Source organism: Euprymna scolopes, chromosome 20 (genome assembly GCF_053919585.1).
Source record: "Euprymna scolopes isolate OS-2025 chromosome 20, ASM5391958v1, whole genome shotgun sequence".
Lineage (NCBI taxonomy): Eukaryota > Metazoa > Mollusca > Cephalopoda > Sepiida > Sepiolidae > Euprymna > Euprymna scolopes.
Window position 1 is genome coordinate 91011713 of NC_136501.1, and position 17733 is coordinate 91029445.

Below are 17733 nucleotides of genomic sequence, written 5' to 3' on the forward strand. Positions count from 1 at the left end.
AATTGAGCCACATGTTGCCAGGTTCGAATCTGTCAACTGGTGTTAATCATGGCACCCTGCACTGAAGATCCCAAAAGGATGAAACACTAGTGTCTGTAGGTATTTAATTATTATAGCAAAAAAAAAAAAAATAATTTTATATATATATATATATATATATATATATATATATGAGAGAGAGAGAGAGAGAGAGAGAGAGAGAGAGAGAAAGAGATAGATAGATAGATACTATAAAAAGTATATCCCCCAATATATGTGTGTGTGTGTGTGTGTAACATTAGGCACCGTCTACACAGATCCATCTGCATTTTGGCATTAATACATTTAAAAGGGACTGTAAAATGAGCTCAAAAATTAAAATTGTCCAAAAGAAACCAGACAGAATAAAATTGTTCCATTAAAATTAACCTCATTAAACATGTCATTTATTTTTCATATAATTTTTTTTTTAATTTTCATTTTTGCTTGAAATTAAAATATTTTCTTCAAATTTGAACTAATTTATTCTCAAACTTCACAAAAATATAAGCCAGGGTTTTTTTTTGTGTTTTTTTAAATGTAGGCTTACTATTACAGATTGGTTGTCAATTTAAATAACTCGTGCCACCTATCCAAACATATTTGAAGGATGCATGCATGTACACTTAACCCACATGATACACGTAAGACTATGTATATATGTTTATGGAAATATTGTTAAAAATAACAGCATTCCACTGCTTAATTTTCCTTTTATTTTTTTTTCAATTTTTTATGATCTTTTATTTTTGTGTTTAAATCAAAAAATTAAATTATGATCCATTTTGTGCCACAAACGTTTTCGATTCTTTGTCTATAATATATTACAGAATTAAGAATTTTAAAGCCTAAAAAAAGTTATTACGTGTCTGAATTCCTCTTAAATTTTAAAGTGTTTATCAACTAACAAAAGATTAAAATGACTGAAATGCATTCTGGTGGGCTTAATTTTGTAATTATTTTTTTTAATAGGATTTTTTTTTTAAATTGTTTTATTTCATGCTATTGCATTTTTTTTTCAATACGTAAGCAAAAAATAGTAAATAAATAGTAAAGCGTAAGTCACGTAGAGGCGGGAAAGACACAGACACACGGGTAGAAATAGCAACATAACATTATTATAAAGATAAAGTTACAAACAAGATAAAAAAAATATTGGCCATTCATCCATCTCTTCAATTATTCACAAATAAATAGATATATATATATAAGTGATCGATATTGTTTCTGAGTTGGTGTGCTATGATGGTGCTAATCTAATTATACAATGAATTGAAACTAAGTTCTTTCAACCCTAGAAAGGGGAGCAGTTGTTGTTTTTACTGGACAACAAAACACCTGCGAATAAAGAAATGAATTCAATCAATTTGTTAAGCGATTTAAAAAAAACAAAAAACAAATAAATAAAAAGGAAACAGAAAATACTCTCAAAACAAAATTTTCAATAACAAAAACATAAAAATAAATAAAAAAACTGAAAATTTTCTTTTACAAATTTATACAAGAATATTTAGAATATCTCTCTATATATATATATATGAAATTACAGATTATCTATTAAATAAAACTATTTTACATATTTCAAAGACATACCATGGTTTCATTGATGTGGATTGGCCATTTACCATTTAAAAGGCTGTTAAAAATCTAATCAAGCCATCAATTTACAAAATGAAAATATATCAAAGAAATGAAACGAAATCGAACTATGTGTCTGAAAATATGTAACATATAGTAATTAAATAAATAATTTGTATTTTAGCTTTCACATTTGTGATTGAGCAGTGTTGATTTATTTTCAATGCATCCCAACACCATAAATATATATACATATATATTACACATAAAAAAATATATAGCATGCAAATAAAGTAAACAAATATTATATAAGAAAAATCATGTTTGCAGATTCTTGACATGGGGATCGATAATTTTTATCGATTATTTAAACTACTATTCTCATCTTGGTTAATATTAGGACTATGACAACAGAATATTCTTTTCATTGTTTTCACTCTCGAGTATATATCAGACACAGTTAATCAATCGAGAACCACATCACTCTCCATAAAAGCATATAAGATATCAACGGATACACACTCGAGAGTCAAAACAATGAAAAGAATATGCTGTTGTCCTAGCCCTAATTATTATATTCACATTTTTTTTTTTACATGGAGGTCACCACTTATCAAGGCCTGGAAGCCACTCGGGGATAAGGGTTATTGCGTGTACAGTAATTAATGGGATAGTATCGTAGTAATCGTTAGTATTGGAGATTTGATAAAGTGTCTTACTTAAGGGGGCGATTCATCAGGAATTCATCCAAGTTGTAGTCAGGTGGGAAGCAGGCAGACGGAACAGAGTTCCACAGACGTGCACTTCTAAGAAAGAAGCTTTGTTCATGGAATCTATGTTTTGATTTAGGCACAGATAAAGAGTGGGGAAAATTACTGACAGTGGTTTCAGCTAGACGGGTGTTTTTCGTGAAAGATTGGCAAGGGGGGACCAGAGATTGGAGCTCAAACGAGCACTTGCCATGGAAATAACGATAAAACAAAGGCTTGCAATGTCTCTTCTGTGAGAGAGAGGTTGCAGGGAAGAGAAAAGGGCATCCCCCACTGAGCCACAAAGTCTATTTTGTACTCTGTCAAGGCAGGATAGGCTGTTTTTAGCAGCTCCAGCCCAGATGTGGCAGCCGATGTGATCTCTGACCTTCTTCAGGTACTTTTCTTTTTCACCACCAAATCCTCACCTTGCTCGATTTGAAGCAAAATGAAGTGGTTTGCTTTGATAACTTTCTAGGACTGATCTTCACTACAGATCGGAAATGGAAAACTTACATCAAATTCATAGCTAAGGTTGTTGGAGAAATAGTTGGATCATTCTACCGCTCCAAGAAGTATCTTACCTCTGGCACAATCCTGAGTATGTATAAAAGTCAAATACACCCTAAAATGGGAGCACATGGTGATGTGCCGTTCAGAGTACCCTTCCTTGCTTTGATACAGTACAAAACTGACTTTGAAATATGATTAAATTTTAGGCTCTCAAAATTCATACTAGGATTGTCCATATGGAAATGGTTGGTTTACTGCTGGAGGTTGAAGGTTCAATCCTTGCTACAGATGATAGCAATTAAAAATAATATATTAAAATTTTTACATGGTTATGGCTGACAGAATGAAAACAATCTATGCACCCTAACCCCCTGGATTAACTAAATTTATTTTATAATTCCATATGGGTTCCTGAGTTTGATAATAAAGATTCCCAAGTTCAACTGGAAGATTCCCGAAGTTGAAGAAAATGCTTCATCGGCCAAAATGTTATGAATATAACAACGAAGATGAGAATCGTAGTAAAAAAAAAAAAAAAAAAAAAAGTTTGATACATAACAATCACGTTTATAGATTTGAGATCCAAAATAACACAAAAAAGAGAAAATAAATATATAATGAGAAATAAAAAGTTTCATTTCATTTGCAGAATTTCTTAAAGATTTTATGTGGATACAAATTAAAAAAAAACAAACATTTGTTCATAAAAATGATTGAAAATAATTTTAGTCACACTAAAAATACTGAGTCTGCGATTTTTTTATTTTTTATTATAAAATAATTTGTTTTAAGTTACAAAATAAAAAGATTAAATTATTGGAAACAAAGATTGATTATTCGAATTTTTAGGTCTACTGTTCTCATCTTGAGTGTCATTTTTACAATGTTTTGGTCGATGTATCCTCCAACCTTCTTCAGGTGCATTGTGTCAAACTCTGGAATCTTTCTGTCGAAACTCTGGAATCTGCACAGAATTTTGAATAGAACCCTTTACTTAATCCACGGGGGTAGGGAGTAGCATGCTCTTGTTCTGTCAGCCATGACTAGGTAGAAGGCCTAACTAATTTGCAATTACATTCCAAGTTCAATTCTCAGTGCGGGTGACACTTAAAATACAATTGCAAGTTACTTAGGACTTCTACTTCTACCCAGTCATTGCTGATGGAATGAGAGTACACTATTCCGTGGATTAAAGAAAGGATTCCGTTTGAAATTCTGTGCAGATTCCTGAATTCAATGGTAAGATTCTTGAGTTCAACAAGATACATCTGAAGAAGGGCGGAGGTTACATCAACTGAAATGTTGTGAAAAACAGCATTCAAGATGAAAAAAAATAATCTGAAGAATTCAAATGATACGTATTGGAACTAAAATCAAAGATTTATTTGTTTGAAGATTTCAAAGCAATTAATAAGAAAAAAAAATCTTTTTTGAATTTTATTTCACATTTTAATTTAAGACTAAACCACAGTGACCCATTGGATCAGTATTTATTGTGCCTAACTCCACCCTCATGAGGACAGAGTTAGACACAATACGTTCGTTTTTTTTTTGTTGTTTTTTTTTTTTATATGAGCAAAAGGGGGAAACTTCATTTTCCTAAAAAGGGGCACTCTGGATTGAAAAACGATTAAAATTGCTTCAGGCTTGAAAGATTACTCCTTCCATGACAGAGGACAGGAAAAGATGTAGTATCATGACAGACGCTATACTCTGTTCCAAGCCAAGGAAATGTTTTTGTACTCCTTTTTCTTTTTATTATTGTTGTTGTTATTATTATCATTATGTATTCTCAGTACTGAATTCTATCTGTCATCGCCAGTCAGTGTTTAGTCAATGCAGATCACAACGAATTGTCCAAGACTTATATTTATTGTATTTGCAGATTTGGTACGAAAACAGTGAGCGGGAAGAGAGTTCCACAACCTTGCAGTTCTTGGAAAAAAGCTACTAGAATAGGAAATTGTATTAAAATGAAGTATTAAAGCAGTAAATTGATGAAGACCACTAGATCAACAAGTCAAACGAGCTGGAACAAAAGAAGCAGGGAATAGATCATACAATTCTGAAGAACACATGCTACAATAGTATTTATAGAAAAGAGTGAATCTAGTAACATCATGTCTGTGTGAGAATGAGAGAGAGGATGCAGAGAAGAAACTGCAACTTATCAAAAACCCTGAACTGGAATAGAGATTCACCAGCTCAAATGTGACAACAATACTCCATATATATGGTCTAATTTATTAGTCAGTGACGAAGGTAAAATGGTGATGCCCCCCAAAATGTTGAGATATTTATTTGTCTGTAAAGACCCATCTGTTCTGATGCTGCACTACACGCTTTTGGTCTCAGTTAATGGAGGAGAAATCCTTCACGACTGATACATTCTTTTATTTTTGTTACTAACCAGAGTGTCCTTTTTTGGGGAGCTGGTTTCCCCCCACATTAAAAACCGACTTAATATCTAACTCTGCCCTCGTGGGTCCTGGATATGACCTTAAACTATATCCAGTGGTGAGGCCCCAGCTTGTAGGCTTTGGGGAGTGTGGAGCTACCCTTTAATTGCCATTGCTCCCAGGTCCACTCTGACCCAGAGTGGTAGTACCTGTTAGGGTCCCGACTATGGATTAAATAGAATCTCACTTGAAAACAACAAATATATTCTATTAAATAATTTTTCTTCAAAATCTTTGGATTCGGCATTAAATAACCTGAAAAGGGTTGATATGCCGTAAAACAAAAACAACCAACCAAATCTGCTCTCGTGGGGAGGCAAGTAAATAAAAAAAAAATAAAATAATAAAAATAAAAATACCATTGCGAATTAAGGATTTCTACCCAGCCATAGCTGATGGAACAAGAGCATGCTACCCCCACGGATTAAATAAAATCTCTCATTCTAAATTCTGTGCAGACTCCAGAGTTCTACAGAAAGATTCCAGCGTTTGACAAGATACACCTGAAGAGGGTCAACCAAAACAAATAATACTCAAGATGAAAAAAGTAGTCTGAATAATCCAAATAATGTTGAGATATTTAAACAGAAAACTATGCAGAAACAGCTAAAAGGGATCGGAGATAATCATGAGAAGCCACAGCCTGAGAACAGATCTAAAAAAAAACTCCTACGCAAAAAGAGCCAACAAAGGGAGATAAATGCGAGGTAATCTGTCCTATGCTAAACAGGACAATCTTGATATTGTGATTCTGAAATATTAACATCTATCATTTGAAATCTTTAAGAATAGAATGTTATCTCTTTGGAGAAATGTTAATGTATCTACTCGTGGATTATTTAACCAATAAACTGATAGGGTTCTTTTGCTAACTTTCTGAACTCATACGCTGGCACCTGATCATAAAGTCTGTTAAGAAAACATTTGCTTCCAGTTCAAATAATAAATTTGAACAACGGAAGTTAAAGCATTCACTACTCACGAGAATGATACGATGCAGGTGTAATGTGAGCCTTAACTACAAGCTTAGTTCTGATGACCTCAGTGCATGATTACATCTGGGTACTATACGGAGATTGTATTTATTTATTTCACACAAAGAGAAATGTGACACAAGGGTTATAAAGTAGGATTAAACAGTCAGTGTCCCTGGGGAGGAGCACTTTGACCCAAAAGCAGCCCTGTCAAAATTCCTGCCTGAGCAACCCTGTCAAAATTCCCCGGCAGGGGCACCTCAGGCGATTAGCAATAAACTAATCTCTTGTCAAAGATAGAAGGTAAAGACTGGGAAAGTGGGCTTTCTAGAACAGCACAGGACCAACTTGATACCGTAATCAATAGTAATGGCTATTTCAGAAACTGACTAGACTCTGTTGATTTTGGTGCTGAGGTAAAAAAAAAAACAAAAAAACCAGCAGCATCAAGGCGCAACTTCGGTAGTATGGTCACTTTGGAAGAATGCATGAGAGTTCTTGGATTAGTAGATGTAGAACAGTTGAGGTAGCAAGTTCAGTTTAGAGGTGAAGACTAAGGAAAACATGGAAAGAGGTGATAGGAATTAGTATTTAACACAAAAATGAGCACAAATTTGACTATTATTTGGCATAAAGCACTCATTTTATATCAATGGGCTAAAACTTTTGACCGTTTTTAACAAATTAAAAAGTCTACTACACATATATATAAGTGAGAATGTGTGTGTGTGAGTGAGAGGACACTTCTCAATCTATATACTCAATTAATTTATTATCTACAAACTTGAAATTAGGTATATAGGAAATTCAGACATGTAGAAAACTTTTTAATCGGTTTTCATCCAGAAAAAAAGGGTTGCTAAGGGGTCAAAACTGAAAAATTGGTACTTGGGTGGGTGGTACTTTCATTCACATTATGTTAAGAATAAGTAAATTTGAAAACATGTTCTAAAGATCGTATCAAGCTGGTCTAATGGTTATCGTACTTGACTCACTGTTTTTAGGTTTTGATTTCGATCTCAGCTTGAGAATTTTTTTTTTTTACTTACAAGAAGTGAGCTTTAAAAAAAAAACACACATAATACTCGCATGCAGATGTCTCAGTTTCTGTATGAATTAAAATATAATATTTATGCATATTTTATGACCGGGCAATGTAAGGTGGCCTGCTAGTATATATATATATATATAAATATATATACGATGTCATCATATATATATATATGATGGGGTCTGATGAAGTAGTCTGAATTGGGAGTCCACTGAAACATGTATGCACATATGTAACTAAAAGTGCTTGTATAATCAAACATTATTGGCTACATATGTGCATATATGTTTCAGTCGAATCCCTGTTAAAAGAGACCACTTCAGACTAAAGAAGGGGTCGATATTGAGGCGAGAATCAAGATTACATTCGTTTTTTTTTTTTATAAAACTTATTCGGGTGTGGTTTGTACCCTGAAAGAAAGTGGGGTGTATACTTTTTGAATGTGAGCAGTGGAGGTTTTTGGAGGGAGGTGTTAAATATATGAGGGATAAATAAAGACTTGGTCAGATATAGGTTACTTTGGAAATCAATTTATTAAAGCCATTCTTATACATGCCCACGTGTAAAATCAACATTAAACTGAATATAATGTTGATGACTGATGATGGCTATAATATCCTCACTTGGAAATAACAATTCTAATAAACTACATGCAAGAATGTGTGCAAATTCAAGTCAGCTGTGGTCAAGTAGTTCAATCCTATCAGAAATTGCATCTATCTTTCAATCTACTTTTGATTACCTAGCAAAATAAATTTCTTTTTATTTAATAAAAAAAGAATTTTCTTTTTTATTTAATATAAAAAAACTGATAACAAGTTTCAGCCCATCCTCAAGTAATTTAAGAATATTATCCTTTTACAATTTTGAATGACGTACTTACATATTAATGTCGGATATCTTCTTTCACTTCCACCTTACGAATGGTGTCACTACGGAGCAATAGAAAACTGACAATATCATTACCCTATTTAAAAAAAAGAGTGACTGCACGCCACCTGTCAACTCTTGTTCAGTCAGTCTTAATAGCTGTATTGCCAAACTGATGCAATTTTGAGTCTTTGGAACTTTTTTTTTTTTTTTTTTACATAGGCATCACCACATTATCAAGGCCAAGAGGTCACTCAAGGATAAGGGTTAAAGAGTGTACAGTAGAAATTGAACAATATAGTAATCATTACTCGTAGTTTCAAACCACTCAAGAAACTACTCGATTCCTGGTGCATAATTAAGGACACTGGCTTCAACTAGGGTTGCTACTTTCTCCCTCTTGTCTCATATTACCATGTAAATATTTCTGTGTGTGTGTGTGCGTGCGTATACCTAAATATATAAGAACATTATTATTATTGTATCTTTTGGGAAAAATTTCATATTTATGAGTACAAATTATATAGATGTGTGTGTGTGTGATTTGATCGTACAGGACAAACTCCTACACTTATGAATTTTGGAACACAGCTGTTAGCGTAAAGGTGGGTAATGTGGGCTATATTTAGTTTTATGCAAAAGGGGGAAAAATTCAGATACCTCTGATTTGTATGAGGTTTTGACAATAGGTGTTAATTGATTAATAAATATTCTACAAATTTCTGTTTTCTTTGGTATGTTTCATAAGGTTTTTTTAAGCGCATTATTTATGGAAGTTCTTATTAAGGCCCCTCTATCTGTAAATCCTAATATCCTTTGACTTTTAGGCAATCCAACGTTGCAGGGAGTTCAAATATTTCCAGAATATTTCTGCTAGGTCGGATGAATACTAATCAAAGGTGAATTTTGGAGGCAATAGAGTTAATCGTAACAACTGAAACAAACTCCAAATTGGAGGTAACACCCAAAATGCGTTAAGATCCCGTAATGCAATTTCCAGGGGTATAAAGAACGTAAATCCCTTCGATGATGCAAAGATCCGCTGGTGCTGAAGTTTCGAAGAAATTCAGAATTTTTAGGGGTGCAGAGACATTGGAGATCAATATTTATTTGTTTCCACCGATTATGGCAACACATATATGGATATATACAAATATCCAAAACTATTGTTTCAAACAATAAATTCTCATTTATTGAGATTGTCGGACTGACTTCCTCATCTTGGTTGTTATAGTCACAACGTTTCGGCCGTTTTGCCCTCCGGCCTTCATCAGGTGTTTTGTATCGAACTGAGGAACCGTTTGTTAGGATTCTCGAACCAAACCCTTTATTATTATTATTATGGGGGTACCGTGTTCGGACTGCACCTAGGCTCTGGGACATAGTTGCTGATTCTCTGTTTTGAATGTTACTTTTCACTGCTTTCGTTCAGGATTGAACTCAGCACCTTTGGGTAACTGTAAACTTTGATACAACGTCTAGGACCACTCGGCCATATGTCAAATTCAGTGAAGTGCGGAGTTCAATCCTGAACGAAGGCAGTGAAAACTAAAACAGAGAAAACAAAACACAGAATCAGTAACTATGTCCAAGAGCCTAGCTGGAGTCCGAACACGGTACCCCCGTAATAATAATAAAGGGTTGGGTTCGAGACTCCTAACAAACGGTTCCTCAGTTCGATACAAAACATCTGATAAAGGTCTGAGGGCAAAACGGCCGAGACGTTGTGACTATAACAACCAAGATGAGGAAGTCAGTCCGACAATCTCAATAAATGAAAACACCTCATCTCAAAAATATGGACAATTAATAATTTCTCCATTTGAATATATTTCTATGAATATTTTAATCGGCACTTACGCTTATACTTTGCTCTATCTTTATATATTGAGCCTTACCTTTTTTGGTTAGGATCGTCTTGAAAATATTATCTCATTGTCATATTTAATAAGACAATAATTCACTTGATTATCTAATCTGTGATTTAACTCATTTATTATATATATGTATTCATATATACGCATGTGTGTGTATATATATATATATATATATATATATATATATATGACATTAAGAGGAGATTATAGATATATATATAAATACCCGTTCGCATACACCTTTCACGATAAAGATAGAACCCAGAATTAGATAGAATCGAGCAATTGCATCGACAACGGACAACGCCAGACCGTCACTGATGAGATGCAGTACATCGAAACCCACTTTGGGTCTGCTGTTGTCCGTTGTCGATGCAATTGCTCGATTCTATCTAATTCTGGGTTCTATCTTTATCGTGAAAGGTGTATGCGAACGGGTATATATATATATATATACACATACATACATACACACGTATGTGTGTATATATATGTGTATGTATATATATGTACATACATACACACACATACGTGTGTATGTATGTATATATATATATATGTGTACATACATACACACACATACATGTGTATGTATGTATATATATATATGTGTACATACATACACACACATACATGTGTATGTATGTATATATATATATATATATATATATATATATATATATATATACATATATATATATATATATATATACATACACACGTGTGTGTGTGTGTGTATATATATATATATATAAATTCCTATTAAATTTGAGTTAGATTACATGTAGTAGACTATAGGATAATCTCGTGTCACATTTGTAAAGTTCATTATAAAAATGTTATCAACAAATTCTTAACATTTCTAAACTCATGTCTTTTGTTGTTAAGATAATGGGTAAATATCTCATTTCAGTAAGAGAACACTTTTTGTCAGCATGGACTAATAGGTAAACGAGGACACCTTAATGTCAAATTTCTCTTCAGCAAATTAGATCAAGTATTTTTCTTTAACTACTTATATACATGTATACACTCTTTAAAGAGCTTTATATATATATATATATATATAGCAAAAGTGGTAATTAGTAAAAACCTAAAGAGAGTGCTCAATACTATTGCAGAGCAAATACAATAAAACTCCTTTAATTTGAACTTCCTTTCATTTGGACTTCTTCTAAACTTGAACTGCCTTGTCATTGAAATTGTATTATGATATTTGATGCGGAGTTGCAGTAAAACTGTATACATAGTTTAGTCAGATATTGCGCAGAAATGTTAATATTGGTACTATGTAATTAATGTAGATTAGCTATTGATAATTGATAATTAATTTGCACTAACTGTAAATGTTTTTTTTTTCAGATTGCTATATTTAAAATAGTGTAAAACAACTCATCACAATGGCTTGCAACTTTAAAAGAAAACAAGTGACGCTGACTTTACTCGATAAATGTCAAATTATAGAAAAATTAGATGCTGGAGTTGAAAATAGCATTATATTGACAGATTTTAAGATTGGAAGATACACTGTTTTACATCAAAAAGAAAAAGGAGGAAATATTGAAGGCTGCTCCTTTCTCTCCAAATAAAAGACATGCCAAAAGAAGGACTCTTTGCAGACCAAAGCAAGTTGAATTTGATCGAATATTGCATGAGTGGTTTGTAGCAAAACGGAATGAATGTGTAGCAATATCTGGGCCCATGTTAATTGCTAAAGCAAAATCTCTAAAGGAAGAGTTGAATACCGCAGAAGATATGAAATTCAGTGAAGGTTGACTAAGGAGCTTTAAGAGTAGACATGGTATAAGACAATTAATAATGTCAAGTGAACAACAGTCTGCTGATACACACGCAGCATCAAATTATTGTGACAAATTTAAGACGATAATTGACGATTATGGTTTAACACCAGAGGATGTTTACAACGCTGATGAAAGAGGCATAAATTGGAAGTGCTTACCTACAAAAACATTAGCCAGATTCGAGGAGCAGAAAATAAAAGGATTCAAATTAAATAAAGAAATACTAACAGGGATGGTAATTCATCCGGAACTCATAAACTGAAGCTTCTTGTCATCGGCAAATCAAAGTGTCCTCAAGCATTGAAAGGAGTTTCGCCTTTGCCAGTATCCTATTATTCTTCACGAAATGGATGGATGAATCAACAGTTGTTTAAAAAAATGGTTTTTGCAAGAATCTGTGCCAGTTGTCCAGAGGCGTTTTCTTGAATTAGGTAAACCTGATTCAAAGTGCTTCTGTTGGACAATTGTAGAGCACATCCTCCTGAGTCAGAACTAGTGTCATCTTGCGGGAATATTTTTGTGTGTTATTAACCACATAATGTGACTTCTCTCATCCAACCTATGGATCAAGGGATTATTTGGAACTTAAAATGTTTCTACAGAAATGATTTCATGATAAATATGATAAATAGTACCGTAAGTATAAGCGATTTTCAGCACCATTTTACTATCAAAGATGCCATATTTTCTCTCGCAAGTGCATGGAATCAAGTTCGAGCAAGCACATTAACAAAAGCATGGGGTAAATTATGCCCAGCACCAAAGACTTCTGAACTGAAAGAATCAGGGAATAAATCTGGTCTAGAAAAAATTTTTGAAGCCAAACGGTTATCGACCAACCACACTGTTCTAAAATCACTTAATGCAAATGATGTTGAAATGTGGGTGCAAACAGATGAGGAAACTACTGATCAATATCCTGAAGGCAGTAATGGTGATGAAAATAGTGACAGCTCCCATTCTCTTGACCCCAATGTAAATAACCAAGAACACTCTGATGAAGCAATATCATGGGATGATGCAGAAAAGTCTATGGAGATGGTTATAAAATTTCTAGAAAAAAGTCCTTACTTTAGTGACAACTATGTTTTGCAAGTAATGTCACTCCGAAGAGATATAATCATAAAGAAGCTACAGAACCAAGAAATTGTAGATTTTCGTGATCGCTTACAGAATACAATGGCAGTGCCAGAGAGCTCAATCGATGAAAATAGAAACTGCAATGAGACTCATTCAATGAATATCTACAAAAACTATTTTACATAAATGTATGATTTCTGTAGAGGATAACTTAGGTAATAAATACCTAACAAGTAAGAGTAGATTTAATTTATTTTCAATGTTTTTGTTGCTGGTAATAATATTTAACAATTCTTACTTGCAATATATCGTAAACTCAACTTTATATATACTTGAAGTACCATATAGCAATGAATTTCATTTATTATTTCTTAATTCTTAGAAAATTAAAGTTAACTGCAGCACATTTTTTTATCACGAAACTTGAACAGCATCCTCTAATTTGAACGAAGCGGATATTACCATTTTATTTGCGTAGTTACACACGTTTCGATTATTGAATTGTATCAACGATCTGACAACTTCAGACTTTACGGAAACTGTAAAGTTTGATGAAATTGATGATATATATATATATATATATATATATATGGTTTAAAATAAAATAGTAGGCGGAAGTTTCTCGAGAGCTCTTTCGGCTATCATCTCTTCAGGAGTAAATCGATAGCAATCTAAATAGTATTGTGACGAAAATAAAGAGTTCTATTGGGGAACTTATTTAATGTGCCAACGTACGGGAACATTAATTAAATTTATTTACGTTTAAAAAACGATTAAAAATGTTGGCACAACGAGGGAGAAAAAAAAAAAAAGCGAGAGAAAAAATTCAAAGTTCCCCAAAGAGAAACAATGCATTTGATGTTTCTTTTTGCCGGCACAAAGAAGGTTGACGCACCGCGATAGAGACGGCCTCCAACATCTTTAAATGGTTTTTGGAGTCCGCTCTATGTAGCACCTCGAACCAATCTATTTTATATCTATCGGCACAGCACGGGTTGTCAACCAAATGCTGGCCAATAGCAGAGTCCAAGGCTGCAGAAGGAGGGAGACCAGTGAACCCCATCCTCCCTTGTCTGATCTTCGATGGAACATGCTGGTTTATACGAGTCAAAAGGTGCAAGGATGTTCGCCCAACATAACCAGCATCGCACTGGCATTTAAACTGATATACAATATTACTATTTTGGATGTAAGGCAAACTATCCTTGCGGAAAGACGGAAAAGCAGGTCTCGTAGTATATACCACACGCAAGGTCACCGAATTGAAGCAATCGTAAATACTTCTTCAAATCTGTTTTGAAATTATATTACTCCCCTCCCCTATCCACGGTAATTTCAAATAAACCGGGCATTTCAAGGGTCCAAACTTTTTAGGGGATTTAAAATCCGCAACCTTTTTGAAAATACAATCGTCAATAAGGTCAACAGGATAACCATTATTGATGAATATTTCCCTGATCTTATCGAGTTCGACATCTAATCTGTTAGGCGAACAAATCATGAGGGCTCTATGTACCAAAGTATTAATAAAGCCGACCTTACGTGATTTAGGTACAAAAGACAACCAGTTCACATATAGGCCAGTAAATGTCGGCTTTCTATAAATTGTAGTGAGAAAGCCCCCCCTTGAACGTTCGACAAGAACATCCAAGAAAGGAAGCGAATTTTCCTTCTCACTTTCCATAGTGAACTCCATGTAAAGAATTCAACCTATTAAAAAATATCGACGCTTCACTTTACGAAGGAAAAATAGCAAAAGTGTCGTCAACATATCTGAAATATGCAGTGGGTTTAGATGTAGAATTAAACATAACGGATTCATAGTACCCGACGAAAATATCCGCTAAAGTTGGGGCCAACGGACTCCCCATTGAAACCCTGTCAACCTGACAGTACATAATATCACAAAAACTAAATTCCACGGATTTCGTACACATTAAAATGAGTTCAATAAGAATCTCTTTAGAAAACCGTGGAGCAGTCAGGCGACCATCATATAAAGCGTCAGCACATATGCGTATAGTCTCATCCAACGGTATGTTGGTGAAAAGACTAGAGACATCAAATGAGCACATGAAAGACGTCTCTGCATTAGAATCCAACCCACGTACACAATCAACGAACCGAAAGGAATCTGGGATACAATGCGTGGTGTATAGCTCACGCACAGGTTGCAGAATTTCCACAAGCCACTGAGCCAAAGAATGTTGTGCTGAACCAACCATTGATAAAATAGGTCTCAGTGGAACACCTTGCTTGTGGATTTTGGGGAGACCATACATTCTGGAACGCAGTGACCCAGAGGGCCTGATCCTGTCATAGACATCCTTGCAAAACACCTTCTTTTTAAATAATGCAAGTAAACGTCTCTGCATTTTAGCCTCGTTCTTGCAAGTATTATCCGTCAACTCGACAGAGCCGAGTTTACGGAATTTCGAACTATCATTGAGAATAACTGCCATTTTCTCAACGTAGTCCGATTTATCCAAAATCACCACTCCTGCACCTTTGTCTGGTTTACACATATAAATATCAGTATTAGATTTTAACGCTTTCATCGTCTTAAATTGCGTTATGTTCCAGACAAAGTCGCTATGATCGACAGGAATGTTACTATATCGGTGAGCTAAGGCAACTAAATTGGATTTCATCCCAACAATTTTTTCTGGGGAATCAGGCACATTATGTCTAAGTTGAGAGAACAAAACTTCAAAGGCAGAAAGTGTTCTCTCTTTATTTAAACTCGTGGGGGGAATATAAAAATTGTGCCAATTTTCCGATGGCAAAAGCGATTCCTTTATCTTTTTTAAATTTGATTTTGTTTAAAAACAAAATTTTCTACTGATGGGAATAAGATAATATTTATTTTAGGCCACTAGTAAAGAAAAGATATGCACATTCAACATGTGTTTTTATAGTAATCAGGAAAAATAACAATTTTAAAGTTGAATATTTAGAGATTTATAAAGAATCAGAATCTGGAATGGAATCGGTAATTGGATTGGAATTGAGAAAAATACTGGAATCATCCCATCGCTAACACAGAAATACACACACACACATATATATATATATTTAGCTTTCAACTATATATGTTGCTAATGAACTGGCATGTTGTATAAAATGGCGCCCAACAGTTGTTGTTCAGCCATATTCTATCAGACGTGTTTGAATATATATATATATGGAGAGAGAGAGATAGATACACATGTGTACTTCTACATATATTCTTTACTAAGAAGAATCTGAATTTACATACATTTTATACATATACACACAGTCAAAAGAGCTATACATATATCATGCATTATAAGTGGAGATCACAATAATGCATTTTAACTAAAAACACTAGTATGTAATTACATATCACGTTGAAATTAGTAAAAATTACAAAAATGATCCAATAGAAGATTTGCTAAAACTATTTTTACAAAAACACCTTGCGATCATCTTGCATATTTGGAACCACTATTTTCTAATTTGAAATCACAGAAGTTAGGAAAACAAGGGAGATAAATCAGTTTGCCATATAGAATTGGCCGCAATAGAAGAAAATTAAAACTGCATTTGTTTTTCCTTTATTAAGCCACTAGCCTGAATGCCCGGCATTGCCCAGGTGCTTGGAGGTGTGTGTTGAGCAAAAAAAAACTGGTAGTAGGCAGGCAGACTCGAACCCATACTGCAAAGGAGGAGAAGAACGTGAAAAAAAAAAAAAAATGTGACGTCTTTGCCATTGCGTCCATTGCCAAACCAGAAGTGGTGAAGGCTTAAATTAAGCTTGGTTGTTTTTGTTTTACGGCATATCAATCCTTTTCAGGCTATTTAATGCCGAATCAAATTTTTTTCAAGAAAAATTTTTTAATAGAATATATTTTTTTAAAAGTTGGTTTCTATTTAACCCATAGTTGGAACCCTAACAGATACTACCACTCCAGATCAGAGTGGACCTGGGAGTAATGCCAATTAAAGGGTAGCTCCACACTCCCCAAAGCTCGCAAGTTGGGGCCTCACCATCAGATATAGTTTAAGGTCATATCCAAGACCTTAAATTAAGACTAATCAATTGAAAAGAGAGGACCTGACTACATAAACGGTTCCCCATGCAAAAATCTGCAGTTGGAGCTGAGATTTGAGAGAAATCAAATGCAATCGAAGCGTCAATCCCACCCCCTCTCTTCCCAAACCGTCACCAATACAAAACCGAGAGTAATTAATCTAATTGGGACTCAGTAGAGTTTTGTCAAAATCAACAACTGAACAATTGTATATGTTTATATCTTGTATATCTATCTTGAATTAACCTTTAGAATAGATAAACTGAGTCTGTCTGTCTTTTGCGTGCATGAAACCGATTCATTTCCAGTGTAACAGATCAACGAAGCAGCGGCCGATCAACTTGAAGGACGAACACAGGTCACATTGGATGATTGACGTGCATGTTACAAGGAGATCCCTATTAGGGATTGCTGAGGATTCACAACAGGGCATTATTCTTGAAGTACTTGTAAATAAATGTATGTTGTTTCAGTTAAAGAAACATCTAGCTGCCCAACTCCCCACCCAAATTTCTCCCTATAAATCTGACCTTTATAACAGTAGCTCTTTGTACACTGGTAGCAATATACCTTGTTCAGGGCAAACAAAAGTATAAAAAAAATAAAGAAAGGCAATGCAGGTCTAAAATAGTTCAATTTATCGACACGCGTAAATATAATAATTCTAAATACAACACATAATTTGACCGAAGAGAAAAAAAAAAAAG

At 34.0% G+C, this 17733-nt stretch overlaps 1 protein-coding gene across 38 annotated transcripts in view; it reads right to left on the reverse strand.

Annotated features, from left to right (window-relative positions):
• Positions 1-759: 759 nt before the first annotated feature.
• The window catches only part of LOC145241638 (uncharacterized), a 530026-nt gene continuing 513052 nt past the window's right edge, over positions 760-17733 (reverse strand). For all 38 annotated transcript variants that reach the window (XM_080104769.1, XM_080104766.1, XM_080104764.1 and 35 more), the window contains one exon: positions 760-1356. In XM_080104769.1, coding sequence (XP_079960895.1) covers positions 1313-1356 — 44 coding nt within the window. In that variant the 3' untranslated portion in view covers positions 760-1312. The remainder of the gene's footprint in view (positions 1357-17733) is intronic.